We start from the raw sequence: 26,224 nt of genomic DNA, 5'->3' as shown, positions 1-26,224 counted from the left end.
ATGCCAGTTTGTTAAACTACTTCTTCAAGGGGAAAAGGAGGACAAAGCTTTAACAATACAGTACAGGAATACAGAAGACCTTTTGGTAGTTTTATAATGACATTTTATTCAGAAAACAGTCTGTATAAAAATATTTACAAATATTTTGATTTTTCTGAAGTTGAAATAAAATGCTATTCCTATGTTCAAATCTACATTTTCTTCTTCCACTACATTTTTCCCCGCCTTGTCTTCAGTCTTCTCCCAGTAAAGGCATCTACTGAACACTGACCTGCTGTGTGAGCAATACTAAGCCCTGTGCTGCGGCATTTGTGTAGTGGGAGAGGTTTGCATATGCTGCTTCAGCAGAAACTTGACTGTTATGCAGGGAGATGGGGGTCCCCCCTCTTTCCCCACCCCTGCAGGAGGAGCAGGATTGCTGGGGGGTCTTGCAGCTGGGTCAGCCATGAGGTCGGGCCGAGCTGGTCTTGGGACCCTCCAGTGTGTCAAACCTTACTTCAAAATGTAACCTCTATGTTGGCTACAGCACCAAAGTACTGGGCTTCCGCTTCTCAACTCTGTAGCAAGCCACAGCGCTGTTAAACATGTATGAGTCTTCCAAAATATAGATGGACATTTACATCAGGTTATGTAGAAAATGTATTCTTTCAAATTCATATTTTTAGTGTACATGGTGCTTTTCATTTAATACAAAGCAAGCAATGCTTAATTCTAAATACAGTTCTGGGCAAAACCTCATTTTGAGTTCTCTGCGTAAGGAAAAAATCACAAAACCAGCCCATTTTCAAAGGAAACTGTACAGGGCCCAATGCGTGGTGCTGCCAGCAACGCTGGAGGCTGCCCCAGGCAAAGCTTTCTGCAGAGCCCCGTTGCCCACCCGCAGGGTCCTGCGGCAGCTCGGTCATATGCGCCGGGAACCAGCTGCCCCTTTCTCACAATCCTACTTTGGAAACAAGCACGCTTGCGTGCTGCTCACCATCACCTAGAGATGCTGTTTGAAACAAATGTTCACTTGTAGCCATCACTACAGTATAAATCTAAACCCTACAAAACCGTATTTGACCAGAACTGTTACTCATCCCATCACCTTGAAAAGGGCCTTGAAATATTCTCTGGATTGTAATGTAGATACTATTTACAAAAATGTAATTACCTCTGTCATTTTTCTTTTGGTTTAGAGCCTAAACAGGTAATATGAAAGAAATATTTAATGTTTCCAGGAAGGAGTGGTTTTAAATAACAGGCTCAAGGTTACAGAATGCGCTGCTAATGGTTAGTTGTGATGGAGCTTGCAATAAATTATCGAGAGTGCTCTGAATAACCACAGAAGTTTTAAACAGTGACTACTGTGATTAGTTAACAGGTGTCTGAATGAAGTGCATTAGAGGCATACACCGTGTCTATCAAACCAACACTCTGATTTTGCAGCCCTCTCCACACGCGACTCAACAGCCCGAGAGCACTCAGCTGTACAAATCCTTTGTGTGCAGAGCTGGATGCAAGCCTCTGCGTGCGGGTGTACACGCACAGGCGTGCCCACTGTGAGTAGTGGAGACGTGCAAAACTGTCCTCTTGTAAGCGATGCCTTCCCCTGGCAAAGAGGCGACCCCTGCCAATGGAGCAGAAGTACCAGAGGTGCAGCTAGGAACTGAGGGTGGAGTTACGTTGCTCCAGTTGCTTCCGTATTTGCGACTGGAACAGAAAGACAATCCATTACTGTTTGCATGCATGTGGATGTGGGCAAGTACAACCAACCCAAATACTGGTATTTCTAAGGAAGTAAATGCTTTCAAGCCTTTACATTGTCTTCTCATTGCTTCCTTTGTAACCCAACACATGGTCTGTGCCAATGCTCCATATTGTTTACTATCTACACAACAACATCCCTCAAGATGGAAGTAGTTTCTTCTTCCTAATGAGTACACGTGTTAAAAGCACATCCCAAACATGCTAAAGTGGGTTTGCAGGTATATACATTATGCAAAAAATTACATATTCCAGTCTAGTTGGCCTGGAAGCCAGAACAAGTACTCCCTTCTTGCAGATACTGAGAACTGTTGCACCTGGGTGCTGCAATGCTGGGGGGTTTGTGATGGCGGCACCAAGGGTACTGCTGCCTGAGGCGTACTGCCATTAACACTGCACATCATCTTACCAGTTTCCATCGCAGTATTTTAATCCACTCGTCAGCTTCTATTCCAGTTTTCGCACACAGGTAGTATGTCCTTAGTGGGAACACTAAACTGTAAATAAACAAAACTATTTCTTAAATTGCTAGAACTGGTACTTCTTCCTAAAACTGAACCCAGCTGGCCTGCACCAACAGTTGTTTAAACAGAGCAGGGCAGGGAGGCCGTGCTCCTATTCAGCCACCAGGAGGGAGGTTAGCCAAGAATGGTTTACAGTCATTTGCAGCTCGGGGAAGACGCTGCCCCAGACCCTTAAGGGTAAAGACCCACATTTGGGCACAGAAGCAGTTACTGTGTGACCTGTAGCAATGTCTGAACTGGGAACTGGACTGTACCTAAGCTCCATAGGCCTAGGTGATGATTATACATGCTTACAGAATTAGGAAAAGAAATGCCTGCTACACATAGGCCTACACCCTTCCTCCTTGCCAAGAAAAAAACCTTTTGCCAGCGGCAGTTTGGCAAAGCCATAAAGGACTGACAGAGGTTAGCTGACAGAAAGACTTGTGAGTTAAAGGAAGAGCAGCATCACAGCCAGCAGGGGAGCTTTCAGAAGTACCCAGTGGTTACGTTTCACACTTCCCTGGCTATTTTGACCTTCCCAGCAAGGTGGAGAAAGAACAGCAACTTACCAGAAACAATTGACTCTTTCCTGGGAATAGTCAAATTGCACGGCTGAACATTCAGTTAAGTCCAGTGCCCGAATTGGTTCTGTGGCCTTGAAAATAAAATGGATTTAAAATGGGAACACATGAAAACAGAAGAATAGCTTGGTTCATCTTCACTGCATCTAGACCTTTACAGGCACGCTAGGTTTTTCCAGGCATAAGTACAATACCTGTAACACCATGAACCCAAACTAGCAAGCATAACATCAGTGCTAACATAATATGAATTGAGCTGAATATAAAAAAAAAAAAACAGGTCAGTTCAGATCCAGAAAGACAGAAGAGATCTCTACTGCAGGCAAGTTTGAGCTGGAGGCAGACTGCTGAGGGTTTGTATGATGCATTATAACATAAATGATACAGCAGCAAATCTAATATCACTTCTAGCTAAGGTTTACTGAGACAAGGGGATGGTTATAGGTCTTATCAGGCCTAGCCAGCTGTTGGAGATTTAATTAATTCCTAAGTGCTTTAAAAGGATGAAGCTGGGTAGGGAGAAATGTAGAAGCAAAGCTAAAGTAGTGCTTGCAGCAGAAGTGATAAGTCTGGCTGTGTGAGTGTGTCTCAAGTTTCTTGGGACAGGCTCAGGTGTAGGGGAACAGACTGTGTGTAACTACAACCCATCTCCCTTAAGAGTTTCATTCTCCCTAGGTGTTGGAGTTCTTTCATTTGTTTTGGCCTCACACTGTGAAGCACCTCAGAAGAGGCAGATAAAGCAAAACAGCTTGCTCTCTGCCCAAACACCCTTAGCTCTTCCCATGGTCCTTCATCAGGTGTACAGAAGTGTCTGTTCTTTCTCACCTCTCCTTACGTTCTCCTCTGGTTCAGTGGGTGTTAGTTACACGCTATGCTAGAAGAAATCCCCTCCTGCTGAGGTGTGCTAGCAAATACTGCCCCAGGGCCAGCAGCATGTTGCTCACCTGTAGGTATCTGTGCCCCCACAGCAGCAATGGGAGTGCCAGGAGATGCCAGAGTTGCTGCCCGGGAGGAGGCCATACTCCTGACAAAGACGCCTTCTCACCTGGTAAGTCACAAATGCTACTCAAATGTTTGGAGTGCTGCCCTTTGAAATGTTATCCTGGAAACTTCATTCATGTTGGCTTGAACTGAAATGAAAACTGACGGAAGGTCCCATAAACGCATAACCGTTTATAAATGGTAATGTTTGGTGAGAGAGGGCAGTTGTGTCTGCTATTGCATTAAAATGCGTTAGATGCTTGAAATAGGGTTTGGCAGGTGAGGAGGTAAACAGGTTGGCTGTGTTCCTGAAGGAACCTGAACTGGAGGTATTGTAATGGTGAAGAAACTCTAGAGGTACTTCTTATTTTGACTCAGTTTAAGGTAGAAATGGAACAGCAACTGTAAGGACACAGTTTGTCCCAGATGCAGCAGGTTAACCTGCCTCAGAGTGCTAGGAAGGAAGACATTTTTAAATGAATGGTTTGCTATGTATACTGTGAGACCACTGGAAACAAAAGGATGAAATCAAGGAATGCAAAATATACTACTAGTATTTGCAGAAATATTTTAATAGCACCTCTGTCTGTTAGGCTGTGTGGCAAAGCTACCAATAAAAGCTATGTTGTACTGGTAGCTTAAAATTCACTGAACAAAGCAACCAAAAAATGCACCGTAAACAACAACTCTATCTAGTAGTTAAGACTGACAAAGCACAGTAAACGTCTTCCAGCTGCAAAACTTACTTTCTCTTGGTTGAAGTCATCAGCAAAACTCTGACTTTATTTGAAAGGTCTGACCCCCCTGACAGTATGGGAAACTTTAGCTTGGGAAGCTGTGATACAGATGCAAGAAGCCAGAGGTATGAGGAGGCTGCAGCTGCCTCTCTAGAGGTTTAAAGAGCAGAACTGGTGTTTGCTACTTACTGTCTGGTCTTTGAAATACTTAAGTTCATTCCTATGCAGTGTAAACCACCTTGTCTTCCAATTCTGAAAGATCAAGAACCGATGGTAATTGTCTTATGAGAATTTAGTGTAATGTTTCTTAGGAAAGCAAAACCTTTAAAGCTGTTGAATTGCTCTGGTTTACAGTTGTGCTTTGTTGTTGCTCAAAACACAAACTGTTCCTCTCTGCAGGGGAATGCAGGTGGAGCTGTTTCAGCTCCCCATTGTCTCTAGCTTCTGTGGGTGATTGCAGAGTGGAAGCAAGGAGTAAGAGTTTTCCTTACCTTGACTATTTTGCCTTGTTTTATCAAATATCCTTCTTTTGTACCAAGCTGCAAAGTAACAAGGAAAGAGATGGGGGTTAGAGACTGAGCTCTGCTTCTATTTCCCACATCCTCCTCTTTGCCTACATCCAAAAGATGGAAGAGCAGCCTGTTCTTGTGGAAACTTCCTGTGGCCACTTGCCCTGTCCTCACTCACCTGTGCTCCCCTCACACAGCTGGATCCATCACCAGGGTAAACACGGACCTGCGCTGGCTCTAAAGGCAAACTCTTAGACTGTGCTTCCCTCAGCAAGCTTCTGGCCTGTATCTTCTCAACCGAATGCAGCAAAATAGTTGCAGTTATGGTTTATTTAGTAAAGTTAGATGGTTGCCTCTGTACATGTAACCAGAAGCACCTGGGGTTTACCTGACAGTGGAATTATCCACAGAAACTGCTCTTGAAATGCAAGCGGTGAAGAAAGTGTTGTTTTACTTAAGCGTTCTCTTCTCTCAAACAGTCACATGCTTGAGAGAAAAAACTTTTTACATTCAATGTGCTTATTGAAAAATCGTTTTTTGAACAGTTTCTCTGCCACCATGAGTGATGCTGGGACTTTATGACTTCTTCGATACTGAAACTCTGTGTAGGGACTTAGCTGTGAGACTGCAGACTGCTGAAAACCAAATTCTTGCGAAGTTAATTACTACTTGCTCTGGAAAAAATAATGCCTTTTTATTGGTTGTATGTGGAAGGCAAGTTTCTCTGGAGGTTAAAGTGGAACTCAGCCATGAAGGGTTGGTTGTGAGACAGCAGAAGTGGTTCTTTTATCAACTCAGTTAACCTGTATTAATGCTAACTCTTCCTCTTTTAATTAGATACTATATTTTTTTGAGAAAAATATTTTCCTCTCAATACAGAGCAATACTGTTCTGGAGAAACCACCTGTCTCACTTAGGTATGACTAACTAGGGATTTAAAGCCTCTAATTACTGTCCAAGTGAGTCTCAGAGCAGGTGCCTAAATGAGTATGTTCTCTTGTTTCTCACACCAGTAAGGTACAGCTTTTAACATGACGTAGTTTTTAACATGACGCAGCTTTTTACTTTGCTCAAAATTACTAGGGCTGAAAGGGTGGAGGCTCTTCTGTCATATTGCTCTATTTTGTGTTTAAGTCTGTCAGAATACAGCAAGCTGTCTTCCTGCTTTAGAACAAGGTGATTCTAAAATAATAAAATCCAAGTGTGAAAATGCCAAAACCCGCTTCTGAGTAACGTACCTTTCAGGATATAGATACTCTTATTAACTAGGTTGTACAGCGCTTCAGTCGGGAGTTTCCTTTTCCAAATTCATCCCTGCCTGTCTTGCACATCTTTGAATATTTTTTTCAAAAGGTCCCTTTTTAACTGACTTAGAAAGTCAGAGATGCTCTTTCCTTCCTTCCAGTTAGGAAGGAGGCTGTATATTGCCAACTGGGCAAAATAATTCTAACAAAGAAAGAAGACTGCAAAAATAATAAGTAGTTTATGTCTGCCAGGACTACTATCTGTTTCTTGTCATCTAATCCTCATATTCACCGAGTGAGACAAAATGCAGTAAATCCTGTAGCTGTTACTTGGTTTTGCTACTTCATGTATTCCTCTCTTCACCTTTTGGGAGGGAGAGACTTCTCACTGGCTGTAAAGGATGTTTGGCCAAACAAGGGCTTACTGTGCAACCTGACACATGTATTGTTGCATACAGCCTGATGAGCGTTGTCAGAAAGATGTGAGAAGTGTTGGTTTTGTTTTGTGTGGTGAAGTCTTTTTTGGTTTGTTTTTTTAATTCCTGATAATGTTACTGCTAAGATGGCATTCTGAAAGGAAGATAATGGGAGAATGAAAACCTTTCACATATTCTTCCTTTGGATGGTCAGACTCACCTAGGCCAGCTGCAGACAATGTTTTCCCAGTGACAACATTGAAGGTCTCAGTGACAACTGTAAAAGGCTTTATTTGTCATGGGACTGTACTTAGCAAGTCTGTGTTTGTTTTGCCTTGGTCAGCAAAGGCTTCCTGTATTTACAAGCTCACAAAGAGAGGAATTACTGGTGTTATTCCACAGCTCACTCTAGCAATCATACTAAACTCAGGCCAGGAGAAGCACCCCTCCCACCAGAACACAACTTACTGAGGGAGCATTTGGAACAAGATCACTTTCTGTCCTTCCCGTCTGCATTGCTGTGTGAACTCGGACAGACTCATAAATGGAAGGTTCTTCCACTTCCCGTGGGTAGGGATGCTTCAAGACAATTAAGGTTCCTGGAGAGAAAAAGAGCAGGAGTAAGTCATCTGGCAAGACAGTCTTAGAAAATAATTGGCAGTAGCTGCCTGTTTGTGGAATGGTTAACTTTACCTTTTCGTAAAATTAAAAAGACATAAGAGCTAATAACCTCCCCAAAATCTGTGTGACACTTCCTGTAAGGGGTTTTCCTTGGAAGGGGGCAGGACTCAGGCCACACCCACATGAGAAAACAATCAGATGCTTTAAATGACTCTCCCATACTGGTAAAACTAGAGAAATATTTCTAACATGCATCATCTGAATAGTTTAGACTCTGTGAAGGGTATTTTCTACAGAAATCCACCCATGCAAACCACAGAGGGGCACCTGCCCAGTGTCATTTCCTCGGCTCTGTCGTGTTGCTTGGAGTCCTCAGTACCTAAATCCATTCCATCATCGCTACAGTGGGAGACGATTTGTTCTTACATCTCTGAAGACAAAAGTGAAAAACCTCTTTGCTACTTCTAAGCAGTAGGTAGTTAAACCCCTTCTGCAATGCATGGTAAGTGGTGAAAAATTAAGACAGCAACAGAACAGGGCCATCAGACAACCCCCAAAGGCAGGTGTCTCCTGTCTGGCTTGAACTTTTTTTCCAGTCAGGGAGTAACTAGGTAATACAGAACAAACTGAAACACAGATTTCATAGTTACAGCTGAAATGCTGACCTACGCTTTCACTGCACCCATGAAGATGCAACTACAGACATTATCACACCTGTTTACACACAACTGTAAAAGTTGTAAATATATGGTACCTTTTTAAAACCTTTACACTTACTACTGCTTGCAGGGAATCACTTGATACATTAAATTCCCCTCCTGCACAGGCTGGGTGAGTAGGCAGGATTCTAGACTAGATAAGAGGCTGTAACGGTCCTCCTGGTTTTGCCAACAACCCACTGCTTGCTGTGTAAACCACTTAATCTGTCAGAGCTTCGGATACAGACTTCCTAACAGTAAGCCCGCATTACCATCGCCTTTAACTGTTTTACCATAGCTCCTTCCAGTTAGTAACATTTTGATTATAGCCGTTCTTTGTTCTCCAAATAAGGTCATGTTTATTGCACATTCTCTGCAAAAAGCTGCATTCTCAATAGTGAATCTATTACACTATTCACAAGAGTGAAGAACCTCCTTAAAACACTAACTGCTATACCACCTAATCTTATTCTTTAAAAACAATGTCACAGCATACCAAATGCTGCTCCATTTGCATTTTATGCTGCTATTGTTAGCTCTTAAAGAGGAGGGATGCTAGAATGGGTAAGAACTTGGACTTGAAACCTACAGGTGACTGAGTAATTTAAAAGTGAAATAAAGTTTAAAGTACATTATGTAATGGGAAGGGCTACAAAAGGAAGTGGAAAAATTGTATTTGAAGTAACCAGCTGAAATCTGTTTGCAGGCACAGGGGGTGTATGCAAATGTGATATATTCAACCTGCAGTAGGTAAAAAGTCAAAATCAGTTTAATTCTCTCTGGCCTTGCAGAAAAATAACGCTTTACCATTTAAAATGAAATTGAGAACATGCCCATCACCAGTCTACAGAAACTACTCTTACGCTCTTGCGCAGAATCAGAGTACCATCATCTATACACCATGGATAGAGAGCCCTGTTGCAGAACTGGGAGAACTAGTTTAACATTTTATACAATACTTGTTTTTTTGCTAAGTTCTCCATGTTTTTCCTTCATAAAAGATACTTGCACAGTTACCGGATGATTCTATTCAAAAAGAATCAGTAAAAGCTGCGTGTAGCAAGATTCTTCTTGCATGTTTGTGCATGATATCTATTTCTAAGGAAGAATGAAATTTAGTCCCATTGCTGAAAATGTTGGCTTCAAGTGACCTTGGCTTTTTTGTCTGGGTAATGACTTAACATTTTCATGTTTTCAAAATAATTTAGGTAAAAACTGATAAACCAAGCAAATGGGTAAGAATAACATCTTGACCTTGACACCTTGAATAAAGATAAAAATATAGAAATACGGTAAATGTATTGCTTAAACCTTGTTATTGAATAGATTCAGCTTGCCTGTTCAATAAACTATCTCACAGAACACAGTAACCCAAATTTCCTTTTAATTATCTGTACTTCAGAAGGAAGTGTACACATTACACTGCAGAAAAACAGATGTGAGTCCATGTAGCAATTTGGAGGGGCAAATGAAGCCGTAGTAAGACAAGGTTTGTTGGGCTTCAAGCACAAACCTGCAGCTGTCTAGTATGAAAGAACCACTGTTCTCCTTAGACCAGTTTGCAGGGATGCAGGCCTCTGTGTTTAAGTACTGATCAAAGAGAGTCTGGTGTGCCTCTTCGGACACAAAACAAGCTCCAGTGAAACAAAACTTAAATGGAAGATAGTGGAAACCATTACATATTCTACCTCATGCATCTCTGTCCATAAGCAAGCAGGAGATGCAAAATGTTATCACGCCATCTTGCTTTACTCTCTCATTCCTGTTCTCACACTGTTTCTACAGAAACTTGTTTGCAAGTTGAACAAGGAATAAGAAAAACTGGTCCAACTTCTTCCTACTAGTGCCTGAGCCAAAGGTCACTTGCTGCTTTTCACTGAAGGGAAGTGTGGCCTAAGAAATCAGACTCTATTGCTGGCCCTTCTGCCAACCTGCTGTGCGACCCTGTGTTGGGCTGGTTGTTCTGCCATGCTGATACTTGGCTTTGAGTGGGCTCCGATGAGCCCCTATCCTCTCTTTGGTATAAATTAGTTACCAGGAGACCTTTGACACCTGTATCTGAAGGAACACTGCCCCAGTGCTGTCTCTTCCTCCCTACTGCTACCCGTGGTAAGGTAAGGTGGAAGGTTTCTTGATGGGATGTTCAAATGGCTTTTCTTATTCTGTAGCACATCCAACTTAAAGAGGTTTCACAGAGCCAGCAGAATCTGATTAGGGAGCTTTAAGGCAACAAGTGAGCCCATCATTCAACAGTGTTGATTCTGTCCACAGAGATCACATAACACCAATGCCCTGATTACTAATGTCTGTTAACATATGCAGGGAAGGAATGGAGAAATACAAGTTTTATATGTCAACTGAAATCTTTACAGTGTTAGGCCTGTGGGTGCATATCAGATTTCACAGGAAAAACAGCTTACTGGCACAAAAGATACATGTAGGAACTCTGTGTTTGAAACACTCTTAAAAGCAACTTAAAAAGAGAATGCTTTGAAAGACACAAGTGCCATATTGAGTGTACCACTGCATTTTTCGGGGGGGCAGGGCCAGGAAATTGCAAAGCAACCCTTGAATTTAATGCTTGCGTTACGAGAGCACTGGTGTATATTTAGCACGTGGCATATTACAGCTATTGCATGTGCCAACTATTATTTAACTGATCACTTGCGTATATAATTAGTACTACTCTGAGTTATTTGCATACACTTTTTACACAGGATGCTGAAGTTTTTGGCACTAACTTATACTGACGCATCTTCAACTCCTACATTTGAAGCTAAACCTAAAACTGGCATTATGATAATCTGCATCTGTTTCTCCAGGGATTCTGGTCTGGTGGTGTTCAACTTGCTTGTAGGAATCAAGTTTAATCTTCTGACTCTTAACTCAGGTAGCACGTTGGCTGCTAAAGAAGCCTGTGCTTTTCTCTTTCATAAAAACAAGACAAATCATTGTGATGGCAGATGGCATCAGCAGGCTGATCCGCTGCAGACAGAAAGGGAGAGTTAATACAGGGCACATTCCCTTCAGGAAAGAGGAACGTATCACTGTAGACTTCTTCCTTGGATGAAGAATAGTGGAGCTAAACAACTCCAAGCCCCTTTTCCATTTATTCTAATGGGGGGATTTCAGCTTCATAGGTGAACATGTGTCTTCCCACTGAACACCCTGCTTTGGTTTTGCCCTTCTTGAGAAGGTTCTGTTCCTCCCAGTACATGGTTATTTTGAAATGCTTCCCTCTCTCTCTGAGAAATCAAAAGGAGGCTATGCCCCCGCGGTTAGCGAAAGCTCAGTAAGCTTACATGTAGTTTGCCTTCAGAGTACTTAAAAGAGTTTTTGAAGAGCAACATCTTAGATACTTGAGGTTAATACAGACGTGAATTTCTGAAAAGGAACATTTCAGCAGTAGATTTACCTGGTAACACATCAGAAGCTCCTTTTACTCAGATCTGTGTGAAGTATGACTACAAATGTGTTCATACAAACACATGGCTCTCCTTACCTGTTTCGCTTCCAATTAAAGGCTGATTTGCAAAATGCATGACTAATTCCTTCAGGCTAGAAAATTCATTAAATCCAAATTTGAATGAAGTTCCTGTATGTTCAACGTGGAAGTGTTTCACAGAATCTTTTCCCCTAAAATAAAAAAGGAAAATTTGTCAAGGCACAAATGCCAAAGCCATTTGGCATGTATGACCCTTAAATAGCGGCTTCCACTACAGGAATTCTGGCCCAGATTACAGGCTGAAAATCATTGTCCTAGCAGTAATACTACTGCCATTATTGTCCCTCACTAATACTCAACACATCTGAGATTCAAATTTATTAAGAAAAATCTAATTGCTGCTTACAGATATGAGATGATGAAAGCCTAGAAAGGCCAAGTCAAATTAATTCTTCTGGCAATCAGTAAAAAGACTTATAAACGAGGTTTTCAGCCCGCTGTCTAAGCAGGATGATACTCCTTCACTTACTAGGCTTTAGTCTTCACAGTGTACCTGTATTACTCAGTATATGTCTTACTTTTCAGGTAACATCCCAATCTCATTGAAAATGTCTTCTGTTTCTCTTTCAAAAATAGGCTGTCTCCTTTTTGCACCCAAACAGGGATTTAATAACCTAACTTTAGATACCTAAGGCTTTAGAATTTGTCTGCTTTGTCCCTGTACTCAGGAGAATGGTTCCTTTATGGTGGGCACTGTCAAATATGAACCAGGGTCCTTTGTCGGGGAAGTAATAGCACTTGTTTATGAAAGCTGATGGTATTTAGAGAAGTGTGCAAGGCCACACTTCCTGGACGGGCAATTATTTTGACCTCAGAAGTCAGTGAAGCACTTAGTGCAAGTATCTCTCCTGTGAAAAAGTTACTTCTGTTTCTGAAAAACCATCCAAAATAGTCCAGAGAAAACTCTGTCTCAAGAAAAATGTATGTAGCCAATATACTGAAAATACAAAGAAAGGGATGTATAGCATCTTTTCCATTGTTTATTGCCACTTCTGCAGGAGATTAATTTCAAACAGGTATTTAAACAAAGATTTACCTTTGAACAGTACTCATGCTATTGCAGAACATGCCTCTGTTGACCTCCTGCATGTTTTGCACTACAGTCAGCTGAGACACCACGCGTGCCAGCCAAGTGCAGGTGCCGTACAACAGCAAATAGCTGCTGTGACTCCGATGCAATGACATGGTTTTCATCTTTCCATTTAATTTCACAAGAAATACAATGTTGCAATGAGAGCAACTTCTACTCTATTTCCTAGTTCCTTTTAAAAGTTAGCTAATTTGGCTGGGGGGAGGGATTTCAGGCAGTATGTGATCTAAGAGCTGTCAATAGAAACCTCAAGGGATGTCTAAGCATTGTTCCCTTTTAAAACAAACTATAATAATGACTGAAGTTCCTTGTGAGGCAGAGGCAGAAAGTAAAGTAAAAGCTACAGAAGACATTTTAGGAGAGAAAGAAAATGACAGCTAGAATTGCTAAAATTATCCTTTCTACAAAAATGTATCAGAACAAAATGGAATTACTTATTAAGTTTTAATATAAGTCAAAAAATTGAAAGGAAAACTTACAGTTAAACAGTACAAAAATATTAAAACATTTTAAAATCAAAATTAGTGTTTCAAGCAAGCTGTACCACCAAAAAACTAATGTAAGAGAATAAAAGACCAAACTCCAGTCTGGGATATTCAGTTCACACGGCAATGCAGTAAGTAACTCTTGTTCCTACATGGAGAGCTGAACAAGGGATTGGAATTGGTCTGAAGTAGACTTTTCTTTGTCTTCTGAGGCTAGAATTTGTTAAAGCAGCAATTTTATTTTCATTAACGCTTTAGCTTTTGTCTCCTATTAAAAGAACAGCTATTTAAATTTTATTACAGTAAATTGTTTACTGAGTGCCCTTTAAACCTAGCCTCAAGATATATTTTTTTAAAAAATGTCTGAGGTAGATTACCTCAAATAGTGTTTAGTTACATTTTAAAGCAAAAAACTATTAACCAGTCAGACAATGATTCATTTAAAATTACTTTTTTTAGGGAAAGCTATTACTTAAAAATACTACTATTCTTTTTCCCAAGACTTGCACTCAATTCAGCCATTGCTACTCTGAATACTCATTTTGTAACATAACCGTCAGATCTGTCGGGCACCCCGCCAAGTTCCCTGAATAAATGGCTGTCTGTAGCAGTAATAATTTCAGCAGTGTATGTATAGGCACACTTGCTCCTGGGTCTTCTGTCAGAGATGAGTGAAGCAATTCATATTTGCCTTTTATACCTCTGGGGAACAGGCTATGTGCAAATTGCACTTTCCTCAGTTTCCAAATGACTACACTTCCAAATTATAACAGCTCCTGGTACTGAATATGCAGAAAGTCACAATTTCAATGGCATATGCTGTGTTCCTATCTATGAGGGTTGTGAATAACTAGCATCATTATACTCATCAAAGTGACTTTAGCTTAAAAAGTTACTGCAATTCAGCTGAGCTGTGGCCACTAATTGGTCAGAGGCTCAGTTTGAGGCAGAAATGAGCTTGAGTACACTACCTTAAAATTTCACTGTAGAGGCTTAATCTATCATATCGTTGCCAAAGGCTAAAAAATGTATTTAAGGTTGGTTACCTCCACTCAGCTGACATGCAGGTACTACCTCGTGTGTCTAATGTGTACCTTTTCCATGTTGCCTCAAAAATACTGTGGCTTCTCTGCTCCTTGTGAGATTCTTTAAATGTGATTCAGTAGTGAAGTACCCAGGCCAGGCTACCTGTGCTCTGTATTGGCTGTGTCCTGAACTGATGTAAATTGCTGTAGTTCTGATGAATTCAAGGGCCTGACATCTGTCACTTGTGAAACATTGTTCAAATCAGTCACTAGCCGATTGTGACTGGCTAAGACTGAATTTTAGTCCAGAACAGAAGAGTAAAACCATCCAGTCAAACACTGGATCGTTCCTCAGAGATGATGGTTCCTATACAGTGATCCAGAAACTGGTGAAGTTATTAACTTGTATACTTACTACTACCCTCATCACAAAACTCTTCTACTCCCATCAGCTGTTTCTCAAACTCCTATAACTGCCATACAGATTTTTATTATGCAGACCGAAAATCTACAGCCAATCCATGGAATGATGTTTTTTTGCCAGTAAGATTAATTCATAGTTTGGAAAGATGAGACCAATTTTCAAATCCAATCCAACTATTTTTTTTCTTCTAACAAAATGTCATTCAGCAGGATTACTCCATTAGGAATATATATTAAAATAGTTCATGCCATAAGAAAAAATCTGCAGGTCATCTCAGTGCATGAGACATGCAAACAAACATGGGAGTAAGTAAAGACTTTAAAACTGCTAGCAGTGTGGCATTAGATAAATTCACTTCTGTCCATACTCTACCTTACAGAGAGGGAATACAAATCTTCCCTTTCGTTACTCTTCCTTAAGAGATAGCTTCCATCCTGCCCGTTGGAAAGCAGCAGCGCTTCAGCTGCATGTCGGGTAAGGTTATCATGATACCACCTGGGAAGACACAAGGGGTTAAAGCACCATTCATTCAGCTCTTAACTTTGACAGCTGCTGCTGCCTTATGCAGATGAGTTACAGAAAGAGGAAGGACTGCAACTAACACTGTTACAATTTTGAGTTACCATCCTTCTGGCAGGCACACACAGGTGACACAGAACTCTGCCCCTTTCAGCAGCCTCCTCTTGACAAGCACTATTTATTTTTTGTAAGCTACAAAAGTTGTGTACAAGCAGCTGAGAGTTTGCTCAATCTTAAAAAACCCTGCAAATTCTACTTGCATGTGCAACAAATTACTCAGGTCTATGCTGGTAAGGTGAAAGCAATTTGGGGGGGTGTGCAGGATCCTTTGTCTTTTTTCAGAATCTGCACTTCCTGACGTATCTACACGCTTTAGTACACTTCCTCTTTTGGGGGGAACAAGCAACACTTAAACTGCTCCCAAACTCTGCGTTTCCCACAACTCAGTTCATCTGCACTACTAACATCTGCAGTTAAACACATTTGACTACACTTAAAATTTTCACTTGAAGCATAACCTTTTGGGAATAAGGAATAGAGGAAAGGTCCAAAATTAACTGACAGAATTTAAAGTGAAAATTTAGGAAATCTCGCTGTTGTTGCCGCTTGGCTGTATGTGGTCTGAGCAATGCAGGAAAACATCTAAATGCCTCTTCATTTAACTTCAGTTAAAACTAACTTCATTAATTTTTTTATATGAAAAATTCCACAGAAAATAATCCTGCGAAGAAGATCATGAAATGTTTATGGCTTCATTTCCACCCAGAATGATTCACAACAGAAACACCTGATTTCTTTCAAAAGGATCTCATTAGAAATGATCCTGAGACCAAACGCAAAAAAGAGCTGCAGCTATAAAAGGCTGGAGTGCCAACCCTCTAAGAGATGCCATGTGCAGATATTAATGATAGTTATACACACACACCAGAACCTCTGGTGCAGAAGGAGGCGGGGATACTGCACCCAGGGCACAGCTCTGCAGGGAGCAAGCTTCTCCCCTTCTCTGTATGCGCAGTGGTGCCGAGTCTCCTTCCCCTTCCTTTAAACTGTGTCTGCCTGCAGTATTGGGGTCAAAGTCTTTCAGCCAGAGAAATACAGTTTGACTGAAAGCAGAAGTGTGATCACAGCACTTTCCGGCATTTGTATCATGGCAGTCTTCAGACTGAAATGTGTAATTGTATACTCTTTCTCCTTATCTGTTCATTGCAACTTGCCACTAAACTTGGCATCTCACACAAAGTTTTAAGTCTGAATTTAGACGGCTGCCTATTTGAAAGGCCAGCTGGCTGATAAATTGCTTTGTAAGAGACTCCAGACTGTTAACCCTGTGGAAGACAAGATCCATGTGAAACTCAATACAGGCAGGGTATTGCTGCTTTGGCTCTAGAACGTGCTCTGTGGACCATCTACACAGTAGAATAAAATAATGAATATTTAAAGATCAAAGCGTCATCCTCTGAAACACCTGTTAGCCAAAATCCGCTTTGGGATTAACTGCCTAAGTAACAGTCAAAGGTCAGATCTGTCCCGATGTGATGAGGATCATATCAGCATGCACGCTTGGCCAGACCTACAGCTGAGAAGATAACACTGTGTTTTGGGGGGAATTTCATAACACTATTTCTCTCACTTTTGTGCAAAAGAAACATACATTTTGAAAATCTGTAAGTGATCATTTTCATAAAGGAGGCATATTCAGTTTGTGGTTGCTCATAAGTGCGCTGTTACCTTATTTCCGAAAAGCCTTTTACTAAGAATTTAAAATAGAAGTAACTTAAGTTTAATAAGTGTTGTTTAAATCTCTCTCTTTACACATAAAAGGCCAGTGACTAATGAAATTTTACCACTATGCAAAAAAAATAAACCAACCAAAAACCATGCACTTAATTGGGAAAATGTTGTTTTACAGAGCAGTTTTAAATCTTTGCTGACAAAGTTGCACCACTCTTCTTGCCTAAATATGCTCTCTCAGACAAAAATCCCCCAAATGTTACTGTGTTCCTTCTACCCAGCTTAAAAAGTAGAAGTGGACGTGAGACAATACTACAGATCTTGGTGCTAAAGAGACTGTTACACGTAACTATTTTTTTTTTTTCTCCTCCTGACTGTCACAGATGGGTCAATCAGTAACAACTGTCAGGTTACTTGGACATTCCACTGTGAAAATGGTCACTCAAAATTTGTTCTAATTGCACAAACATGGTAAAACAGCAAATAGCGTGCACTCCCAATCCAGACTGCCTGATGACACAAGCACAAGTAAACAGGACTAAAAAGAATCCAGTCCTGTGGTTAGACACTACTAGATACACTTCAGTTGACTTCAAGTATTTGTCAGAGGGGGAGCCCTTCTATTTATCTTATTTAGAAAAAAATCTTTAAGGCAGTTCTTTAAAATTTGCAGGTAAATCAAGGTGGGAGACGTGGCTCATTCAGCAAGACACTGTAAAGGGCAGTCACCTTTAGCTTAAGTTTTGGTTGTCTTCCAAGTGATACGTGGGGAACGAAACTGTTGATAGAAAATATAATACTTTACCTACCTTTTTACATTCTTAAAACAAGAAATTAAGGAAATCAAAAGGCTTTACAAACACCCATCTGTTTGAAACCCCTAGCAAGTGCTTCAAAAAGCTGAATTGTCTTAACTCTTTCTTTCTGAACCATGGTGCAAAAGTTGCATATTGGGCTGTTTCCGAAGGTCCTTCCAAAAGTCATCTTTATTTGACCCAACTTACAGTGTCTTGTATTCACTACAAAAAAATCCAGAAACATGCCCTGTCCTTTGACACTTGTCAGACTGAAAATTGCTGATAGTGTAGAAATAGCCTGGGGTTCTTGATTCAGATTTCTCTGAAGAAATACAAGAAGAAAGATAAAGTCCTTCCCTGCTTCAGAGCCACTTCTGCAGAGTGCCCTTGGCCTTCCACGTCCTCCTGTCTCAAATGCACACATACTTCTGGGCAGTTTTTCTTTTCTAATTATTTCATTTCTCCTACAAAAAAATTCTGCATGCTCCCCTTTTTTGGGTTCCTTATTGCCAATCTGACTAGCAATCTCAGTTTCAGTTTATAATTGCTGTCATTTATCCATTCTTGTTACTTTAACCTTGTCCTAAATTACATTAAATCTCTTTAGCCCATACATGTAAGCATGTTCGTGTTGTCAGTGCGTGTTGTGGAAGGACCATGCTATTCTTCCCCCTCTTTGGAGTGGAAGAGTCCGCTGGGCCCATGAAAGCGTGTCTTCAGATAAGCACACAGGCCTCTACTACTGCAGAAGGTGCAATACTGCTCATGCTCCTCAGTGGGTGACTGTCCCTGTGGACAGCACCTCAGCTGCCTGAGCTGCAGGAGCCCAGCAGAAATGCATCAAATCTAATTCATCTCTCGTCCACCTCTGAAAGGGAACAGAGATCCACATTAGGGAGAGATGGTCCAGATGTGCTCTCAGTAGGACTTCAATACTATTCAGAGCAGTTACTTACCCTGAGGTGGTTTTTTTGTGATGGTAGATCTTGGCAGGTTTTGCACCTTTTTTGTATGAAAAAAAAATCTTCTACCACAATTTTCTTACACTTTGAAATTATATGCTAGCTTCAAGGACGTATTCTTAGTTTAAAGGAGTAGTACACTGTACTACTTGATGCAGTGAGTGGGGAAAGCACTGACTTATCTCCTTTGGCTGGATGCAATGCTCTTCATGTGTCTGTACTCCAAAATTACTACAAAATAGCCTCAAAATAGCCTCTATTCTCTGCATGCTGGATTTCAGATCAGATCTGTCAAGGCTTGGGGTTTTTTTTTAATTTTAGTTTTTTTCCTAATATCAAAACCTAGAAGCATCACCTATCATCTGAAAGTTGTGAAGGGCCCTCTCTACCTCATGTCAGTAAAAATGAACTTTTGGCAATGCTTTTAATGGCACATGAGTTGACAGAGCTCTAGAGAACATACAAAAGGGTGAGAATGCTAAGATATAAGTTATAAATGGCATACAACCAAAATTGGTATATATTAGACATCCTTTCAATGCATCCCACTGAAACACTTAATCACACACCTATGTAAAGTACTTCGTTGGAATACAAGGGTGCCATTTCATAGGAAAAATAATTTAAAAATAGAAATATGAGGAAGTAACATCAGTGCATCCAGCCTTAAAGTTTGTCTTCTAACTGTAGGCTTTCACTAGTTCAGCTTCTGCTTTTCACTTCCATTTTCTCACACCCTTCTCTCAACTGCTTTTGTTCTGATTTTCACCCATTTCTTTTACCCGCTTTCTAGCTGTTGTAATTTTGCCCTTCTTTACATCAGAAATACAGATGAAGAAAAAAAATTCTTATGACCATTTGCCCTGTCCCAGTCATATGAGTTCCTCAATTTTCCAGTTTTATCATCATCTGATCTAGGCCTGTGGTCTAATTTCTCTTCTCTCACTAAAACTAAGCATGAAGGGTATAGTTCAGTCTTACCAAATACCATCTGTCTTGGTATTGTCAAACCTGGAGCTGGAGGAACACAAAATCTGTGCTGCAAGGGATAACAAAGAATGCTTGGACTGCAAAAGGAAAAATGTTACAAAAACTTGTTTCCTCTTGCCCCGTTCCCTTCACCTCCAAAAGACAAACAGTGTCACCAAAGCTATGCTATGCTGGGATGGAAGAAGTGTTACCAGACCAGCCTGTCATTACTCGGATGACGAGATATTCCACATTCTCACCTCTTGCGCAAATAATGTGACCTGCAGTGTGGAATTCCCCAAACTCACATTATAAGTGATCAGCTACAGGAGTCTCACACTGCAGGCTGTCCTTTAAGCATAACAGCATTAAATGCGATTGGGAAAAGGGTTGACTCCAGGAATAGCCAGAGTCCTTTAAAGCAGAATCACAATGTCAGTTTCCTTTTCCTTTAAGCCAAGATGCTTATGTCTCTCTTGACAAACCTTAGTGTTTCATTTTAAATATTTTGTGGATTTAGGGAAGAAGCTAATGAATGAGCTAACACTTTTTTAACAACATGCTCTGATTTGGTCTTCATTTTCATTAGGCATTAGTTCCACCTATAAACACCTTGACAATGAAGCTGACACTAATCTGAATTTGCACTTTGAACTTGATTGTTTGACCACCCAAACTCTCCAAATAAATGTAAGCCACCACTTCCCTCACACTGAATGAAATAGTTTAAATAAAAATAAAAAAGGCCAAACACATCACTCTTACTTTCTTTTGTTGTGATGTAAAAGGTCATAAAGTCCATCTTTACAAGTACTGAGGCTCTGCAAAAAAAAAAAAAATCCAATCTGATAAACAGCTGATCTAAATCTTTCAGTGAATGTGATTGTCCCTGATGATAACTGGGATTGTTAAATATTATTTCTTCATCTTTTTTTGGTGGCAGATGGGATACCTCTAGAGCAGGGGTAAAATAAAGATGGGGTTTGTATATATTGATTTATATTTTTTTCTCCCTCCCTCCAGCCTTGCTCTCACCAGCTCTAATATTCTCAGTGTAATTACAGGAGCATTAATCTGGAACAGTCCAGCAAATACCAGGTCCTCCAAACCTAGCAGAGAGTCAGAAAGGTTTTATGCTGTATACCAGTCTACACTGCTGTCAACTTTCCATTTTGATGACCAGCTGACCTAGTAAACTATGAGGATATTGTGGTACCCAATCTCCTTTTTCTTGAAAGTAAAGAAAAAGCCCTTCTCATTTCACACTTCTTCAAACCTTCTTCAACTTGAGTTTTGCACAGTAAAGCAGAAGCTCTAAAATAACCTGCTTCAAATTCCCCCTCAAAGGTATGTGATGAGTTGCTCCTCATCTGAATGACTGTTGTCTTTGTTGGTCTTTATTATGGCAATGACACATATTCCTCACCAGAACTGGGTCTCAGTTGTGGTAGATACTATGTTGGGTGTAAGGGGAACTCAGAACTGTGATATCACCAAGGTCTAAGTTTAGGACATAAAAACCTTTGTGGTGGTTGATACCTTAATGTTATGGTCTGGAGAGTGACACACCTACTTCTCACAGCTGAAAAAGTATTTAAAGTAAGAGATCTTTTAGACTATGCTACCAGAATGTTTGGTGTGCAAGGGCTTCTTTTTAGGAAAAAAGAAAAAAAAAAGTAGCTTTAATACTAGCTGAAAAAAAGGACTTTGTTTAAGGGAACCTTTGCCTGGCGTTGCTTATTCACCTTTAGTGCATTTAACTCAACACACTGCCCTGAAGGAGATGCTTAGTATTTTGTGGTAGGGTAAAAGGTTTAGGTTTTCCATTGAAGTGGAAATAAAATAAAGATGCTACAGCTTTAAAAATGCCTATTTGTAGCCTTCTCATTTGTAGTCTTTCCTTCTCACTGGTAGCACATCAGGCTGCAGTTCTACAAAAGCATTTGTGAGGACAAACTCCTTGCCAACCAGCAAGGCTATTTACAAGCACAGGTTACTGGCATAAATCAACTCAGGCCATACAGTCTGGTAACGGGGAATCATGCTTCCCATAGCAGCTGCAACTCTTTTTTTTTTTTTTTCCTGGCTATACTTTTTTAGGATGAGCACAATCTTACAGATGTAAAGGAAAAGGATATAATGGCTACTCTGTGTACCACTGCAAGTGACTTCATCTCATATTTGTTAGATGTTTCAGTAACAGGCATTTCATTAACAGGTTCTTCTAAATATGGGAAACTATCAACAGTGTGGAGATAGTAATTCCAAGTCTTTTTGTTGCACTCCAACTTCTTCACTAAGTAAATTAATCACAAAAATACATGAGTTGGTCCTTATCCATAAGTACTCAAGAGGCAAAAAACCTTTACTTTTTTTCATCTATTCTTTCTGAATACAGAGGTGATACCAGAGCTTTCTTGCTTCGTCAGTATCTTCACTGGCCTTTCTTCTTTGTCTCCCCTTCGCTTTGCTGCCACTGATCCTCGCCTCCCTGTGCCCACCTGTGCTGCTCCTCCAGCCTGTTTCTTCTCACCCATGGCAATGCTGCTGCTGAAAAATTCACCCAAGCCTTCCTCCTGTAAAAAGCAAAACTGACTGGCAGACAAAATGGGCGACTCACACTAGACAGGGAGCGATGTCTGTCACAACCTTTGGCCTTCCTTTTTGCTCCTTGGGTTTTGCCTTTGAGTGAGGGGATGTCCTTATAACGTCTGTGAACCGTCCACCTGTGGCTCCCGCGGTGCCCTGGGGAAGCCTGCTGCTGCCCAGGGCCCAGCAAGGAGCGGCCAGCATGGTGGCTGGATGGCTGCCCTCTGGGCCCAGGGCCCAGGCCAAGCTACAAAGAGATGGCCGAAGGGATGGTGCAGATCTGCAGCTGGGAAAGATGGGCAGCTCTGAGGACAAGCTCTGGGTTTGGTGCTCCCTTGACACGCAGGTAAGCAACGCGGCACAACCTGGGCTCTTCCCGATGGAGGAGGTTTCAACGTCACGGAGCTTCTCCGCACGAAGTTGTAGCTCCCTGCCTCTAACTCTCCACTATATCTGAAATGCCTGGCTGCACTCTGGTTTTTCTAACTATTATTTATTTCTCTCACTCATCTGCAGCACCCAAGCATCCTCTGTAGACGGGAGTCTGCCACCCTCTCAAACGTGCCACAGGGACGAGGCGCTGGGCTTCTCTGAGGGGCTGCACACCACGCGCGGCACCCTTCAGCGGCTCGTTAAAACAAACCCCGGGTTATCTTATTCTTCCCTTCATTACCAAATTCAGCACCAAGACCCAGCAGCCCCCACCCTGCCAGCTCCCGTCGGGCGGCCCGGCACCACCCGACGGCCGCCATTTCGCGGGGGCACCCCCGCGCCCCTCAGCCGCCCCCGCGGTTGGGTGGGGGCCGCCATTTCGCGCGGGGACCCCCAACCGCCGCTTACCCCAGCGCCTCCAGCTCCTCGTCCAGCGGCGCGGCGGGACGCGGATCCCGGCGCTGGGTCATCGTCCCGCCGCGGCTCTCCGCCTCCGCCCCGCCGGCGGACGACGGCGACCCGCCGCCGCCTCCGCGGGCCGCTGAGGAAGTGCGCGGACGGGGCGGCGGCGGGGAGGCACCTCCCCGGGCGGGTGCGGTGCCGTGTCGCCTCGCCGCCGCGGAGTGCCCCGTCGCGGGGAGGCCCGCCCCGGCCCCGACGGCGAGGAGGCGACCCCGCCCCGGGGCTTTTCGGGGCCCCTCCCGCCCCGTCAGCGGGGCCTGGTCGCTCTGCAGGGGTGGCCGGAGCCCCCAGCATAGCCGGCGGTGCCCGGTGTGCCCCATGTCTTTCCCATACTGGAAATATCTTATTCCCAGAATAATTCATATTTCCAATTACTTTAATCTGTACATGCCAGAAGTCCATATTCTGAAGTGTTTCATGTACGTTCATTTTTCTCTTGCAATGGATGCCCTTCACCTCTTTTGTGTCCACCAGAGTACTCGTGAGGAAATCTGTGGAGGTTTCTGGATTAAGGTGAAATCTCTATTTATTCTGTAAGTGTCGGGTGTTAAATACTGTACCCACCCAACCCCCATTTCTGTGGTTATCATCATCTGTCTCCATGCAGACTTTAAAGAGTCAAACTGCCTCTCAGAAACAGTAATAGGGACATAATTGCTGAAAACATACTACCAACAGGGAATGAAGTTGCATTGGAGGACTGAGCTCTGTGGATGAGAAATTTCTGAGCGTTATCTGGTGCCTGTCCTTCCAAATGCTTAAACGATTTGCTGCATACTAGTTTATTTGTATTCCCCAGTACGTCATGGGTAGTAATTATTATAGGTCTGCCAAATTCTTCACTAAACTTCTTTGACCAAAAGACAGGGTTTCAACGTAGAAAAAGAAATAAACAGCAGAATGCTATTTTCCAGTCACACAGACTGAAGTTTTCATCAGGTATCTAGTACTGAAAATCAATTTTTTCCAGAAAAACTGATATTTAAAGAGGCTGGAACAGCTACTTATTTTCTTACAAGCAATCATACAAACAGCACACTCAGTGTGGAGATAAGAGTCACTTGGAACAGGTTCATTAAAAGCTTGCTGCTCCTGCGGGTCTCACGGAATCCGTTTTAGAAGAGCTTTCCTAGACTTCTGAATGGTGAAAGCTTCACAGAGTTTCCATATGTCAGATCAGATTCTCCTGCTGTTTGAGCTTCTAATTGTGCTTTCCCTGGCTGCAAGGTGCTCTGCTCCTGTACTTGACTGTTCACCTCGGCAGCCAAACATTCAGTTGTAGATACCAATTTTGCAAATAAACTGGGGGTTTTTTTCCCTATTAGGAAAAAATTACATTTTTTTAATTAGAGAAAAAAATATTTTCTCTTCTTTATGAGTTTGCCCCTTCCTCTATCCCTTATTGAAAACTTGTGATCTGATACTGTCTTTGGTAACCTGATCCTGAAATCCACAACCTTTGGTTAAATAGCTGCTTTTGACACCACCACGGTTTGTTTGTATTTGCCAGATAGATTTATTTATTATTGTTCTCCTATTCTGAAAGCTGCTTTGTCTTCAGCAGTGCTGAACCCATTCCAGGTTATCTTGTTTTTCTGTGTTATTGAAAGAGGCAGAAAAGTGATTACAGAGGAAAAAAGCAGAGAAAGAAAAATTAAGTAAATTCCAAACAATGAAGAGCCACAACTAAATTTTTATGAATTCTAATTACATCACACATTGTTTTAAAAGTTCAGCACTGCAGGCTCAAAGGTGGTTTCCAGCCCTTCTGTGCCCCATCGCATTTTGTGCACCAGTGTGTTGCGGTGGGAGAGGGTTCCCATCTGGGAGAAGATGCTTCCTCTTACTCTGCACCTGAGAGTGCAATGTTTCCTCTTTGTTCACAGAAGAAAAAAAAAAAAAAAAAATCAAGCAGAAGTTGTACTCTCATGCAGCATGGACCAGCCTTCCCTTTAATGAAATCCACTTGATTTTGGGTTTTTCACATATGTTAGCCACATGACAGAAAGGTTACAGATTGACAGCTTGCATTTCCCAAAAGCCGACACACTTTAGTGTCGGGGTCTTGATCCCTTTCCCAAGCACGAGCATCCCCGTCACAGGACTTGGTTTCGCGCCCGGTTTGAGCACTGCGCAGAGCAGACCTGTAGATAGCAGTAGTGCTCTAGTGCTTGCTGCTCAGCCCAGAGCGCTGCTGAGCACAAAGCACTCCCGAAAGAAACAGAATAAGGTGTCTTTTTGAAAATCAGTGGATAGTTTGGTGTTCTTCTCATCTCCTCACATCTGGTAGTCATCATAAACCAAAGTGTGATTTAATTTAAACAAACAAACAAACAAACAAAACCTTGAAGTCTTGCTTGAATAGCTGCCCCATCTTATTTAAAAAAAAAAAAAAAAAAAAAAAAAGGAAAAAAAAAAGAAAAAAAACACCCAAAACCCCCAAACTCTATTGTTTTAACTTCAGGTCATGAACAAACAGAAGGAAAACTATGGCCACCAAAATGGGGAGGGGAACGCCATATGTAATTATCCCTTATTATCCCTTGTTATTACAGAACACTGTAATTACCAGCAGATTTTAAACTCCAGTAAATGCTTTACATTGCAGCTGCCTGGTCTCTCAGACCAGCAGGTGCTTTCTTTTAGGAGAGCGCCTTTGGAGATGATATGCCTGTGTTTGGGCAGAAATTGTGGGATCGCTGGGCAAGGTGATATTGCATATGTCCTGGAAGTGGTCAGGTCCCAGGATCATGACGGTTCTTCTAGGTTTTCAAGTTTTTACAGAGCAATTTCTTAAAACTATTTGAAAGTTTTAATTTTTTTTTCAGATAGGTATAATTTTGTGCCTGAGTTTCAAGATATATTAATGTAATAAAGGAGAATTTGGCTTAGCTCTGTGACTAATAAAGCTAGTAAAAAGACATGATTGCTACAAGAGTGTAATTAAATAACTCCAGTTACTTGACAGAACTTGGCAGGAAAGAATTGAAGCTTTAATTTCTTTCCTTTCACCATTTCGCCTCACCTTCTAGTAATCAGAATAGATTATAGATAGCTACGAACCACCCAAACAAACCCTAAAGGGAATGGTTTCATCCAGATGAAACTGAAAGGAACAGAAAGATCACAAAGCCATCGTTAGCACTATTGAGATGAGGGCCAGGTTGGGATGGAGCTGTAGTTCATTGTGGGTTT

The 26,224-nt window shown here is 41.7% G+C and overlaps 1 protein-coding gene and 1 long non-coding RNA gene across 3 annotated transcripts in view; one reads left to right on the top strand and one right to left on the bottom strand.

The window, feature by feature from the left end:
* Positions 1-77: 77 nt before the first annotated feature.
* Positions 78-23,090, bottom strand: DAPP1 (dual adaptor of phosphotyrosine and 3-phosphoinositides 1). Of its 2 annotated transcripts, XM_074823166.1 has the most exons (9): positions 22,976-23,090; positions 14,941-15,063; positions 11,542-11,675; positions 7,189-7,319; positions 5,043-5,090; positions 4,741-4,803; positions 2,822-2,907; positions 2,156-2,243; positions 78-1,692 (listed from the first exon to the last, which is right to left on the bottom strand). In XM_074823166.1, the coding sequence occupies exons 1-9, from the start codon at positions 23,035-23,037 to the stop codon at positions 1,642-1,644; spliced, it is 786 nt and encodes a 261-aa protein (XP_074679267.1). In that variant the 5' UTR covers positions 23,038-23,090; the 3' UTR covers positions 78-1,641. The 2 variants fall into 2 exon arrangements, with proteins under 2 accessions (XP_074679267.1, XP_074679268.1); XM_074823167.1 differs by lacking the exon at positions 4,741-4,803.
* LOC141922965 (uncharacterized) overlaps positions 3,299-26,224 on the top strand; it is a 69,456-nt gene continuing 46,530 nt past the window's right edge. Inside the window, exon 1 of the long non-coding RNA XR_012623147.1 lies at positions 3,299-3,881. This is a non-coding gene — a long non-coding RNA (uncharacterized LOC141922965). The remainder of the gene's footprint in view (positions 3,882-26,224) is intronic.

Source organism: Strix aluco, chromosome 4 (assembly GCF_031877795.1).
Source record: "Strix aluco isolate bStrAlu1 chromosome 4, bStrAlu1.hap1, whole genome shotgun sequence".
Lineage (NCBI taxonomy): Eukaryota > Metazoa > Chordata > Aves > Strigiformes > Strigidae > Strix > Strix aluco.
Note: the sequence above shows the minus strand (reverse complement) of the source record. Positions and strands in the feature narration are given on the sequence as shown.

Excerpts from the sequence above, each read along its gene's own strand:
- DAPP1 (XM_074823166.1), bottom strand. The coding sequence starts at position 23,037 with ATGACCCAGCGCCGGGATCCGCGTCCCGCCGCGCCGCTGGACGAGGAG. Across the intron at positions 11,676-14,940 it reads TTGTATTCCCTCTCTGTAAG|GGGAAAAGATTCTGTGAAAC; the intron begins GTAGAGTATGGA and ends TTTTTATTTTAG. Across the intron at positions 7,320-11,541 it reads TTTAATTGGAAGCGAAACAG|GAACCTTAATTGTCTTGAAG; the intron begins GTAAGGAGAGCC and ends TTTTCTCTCCAG.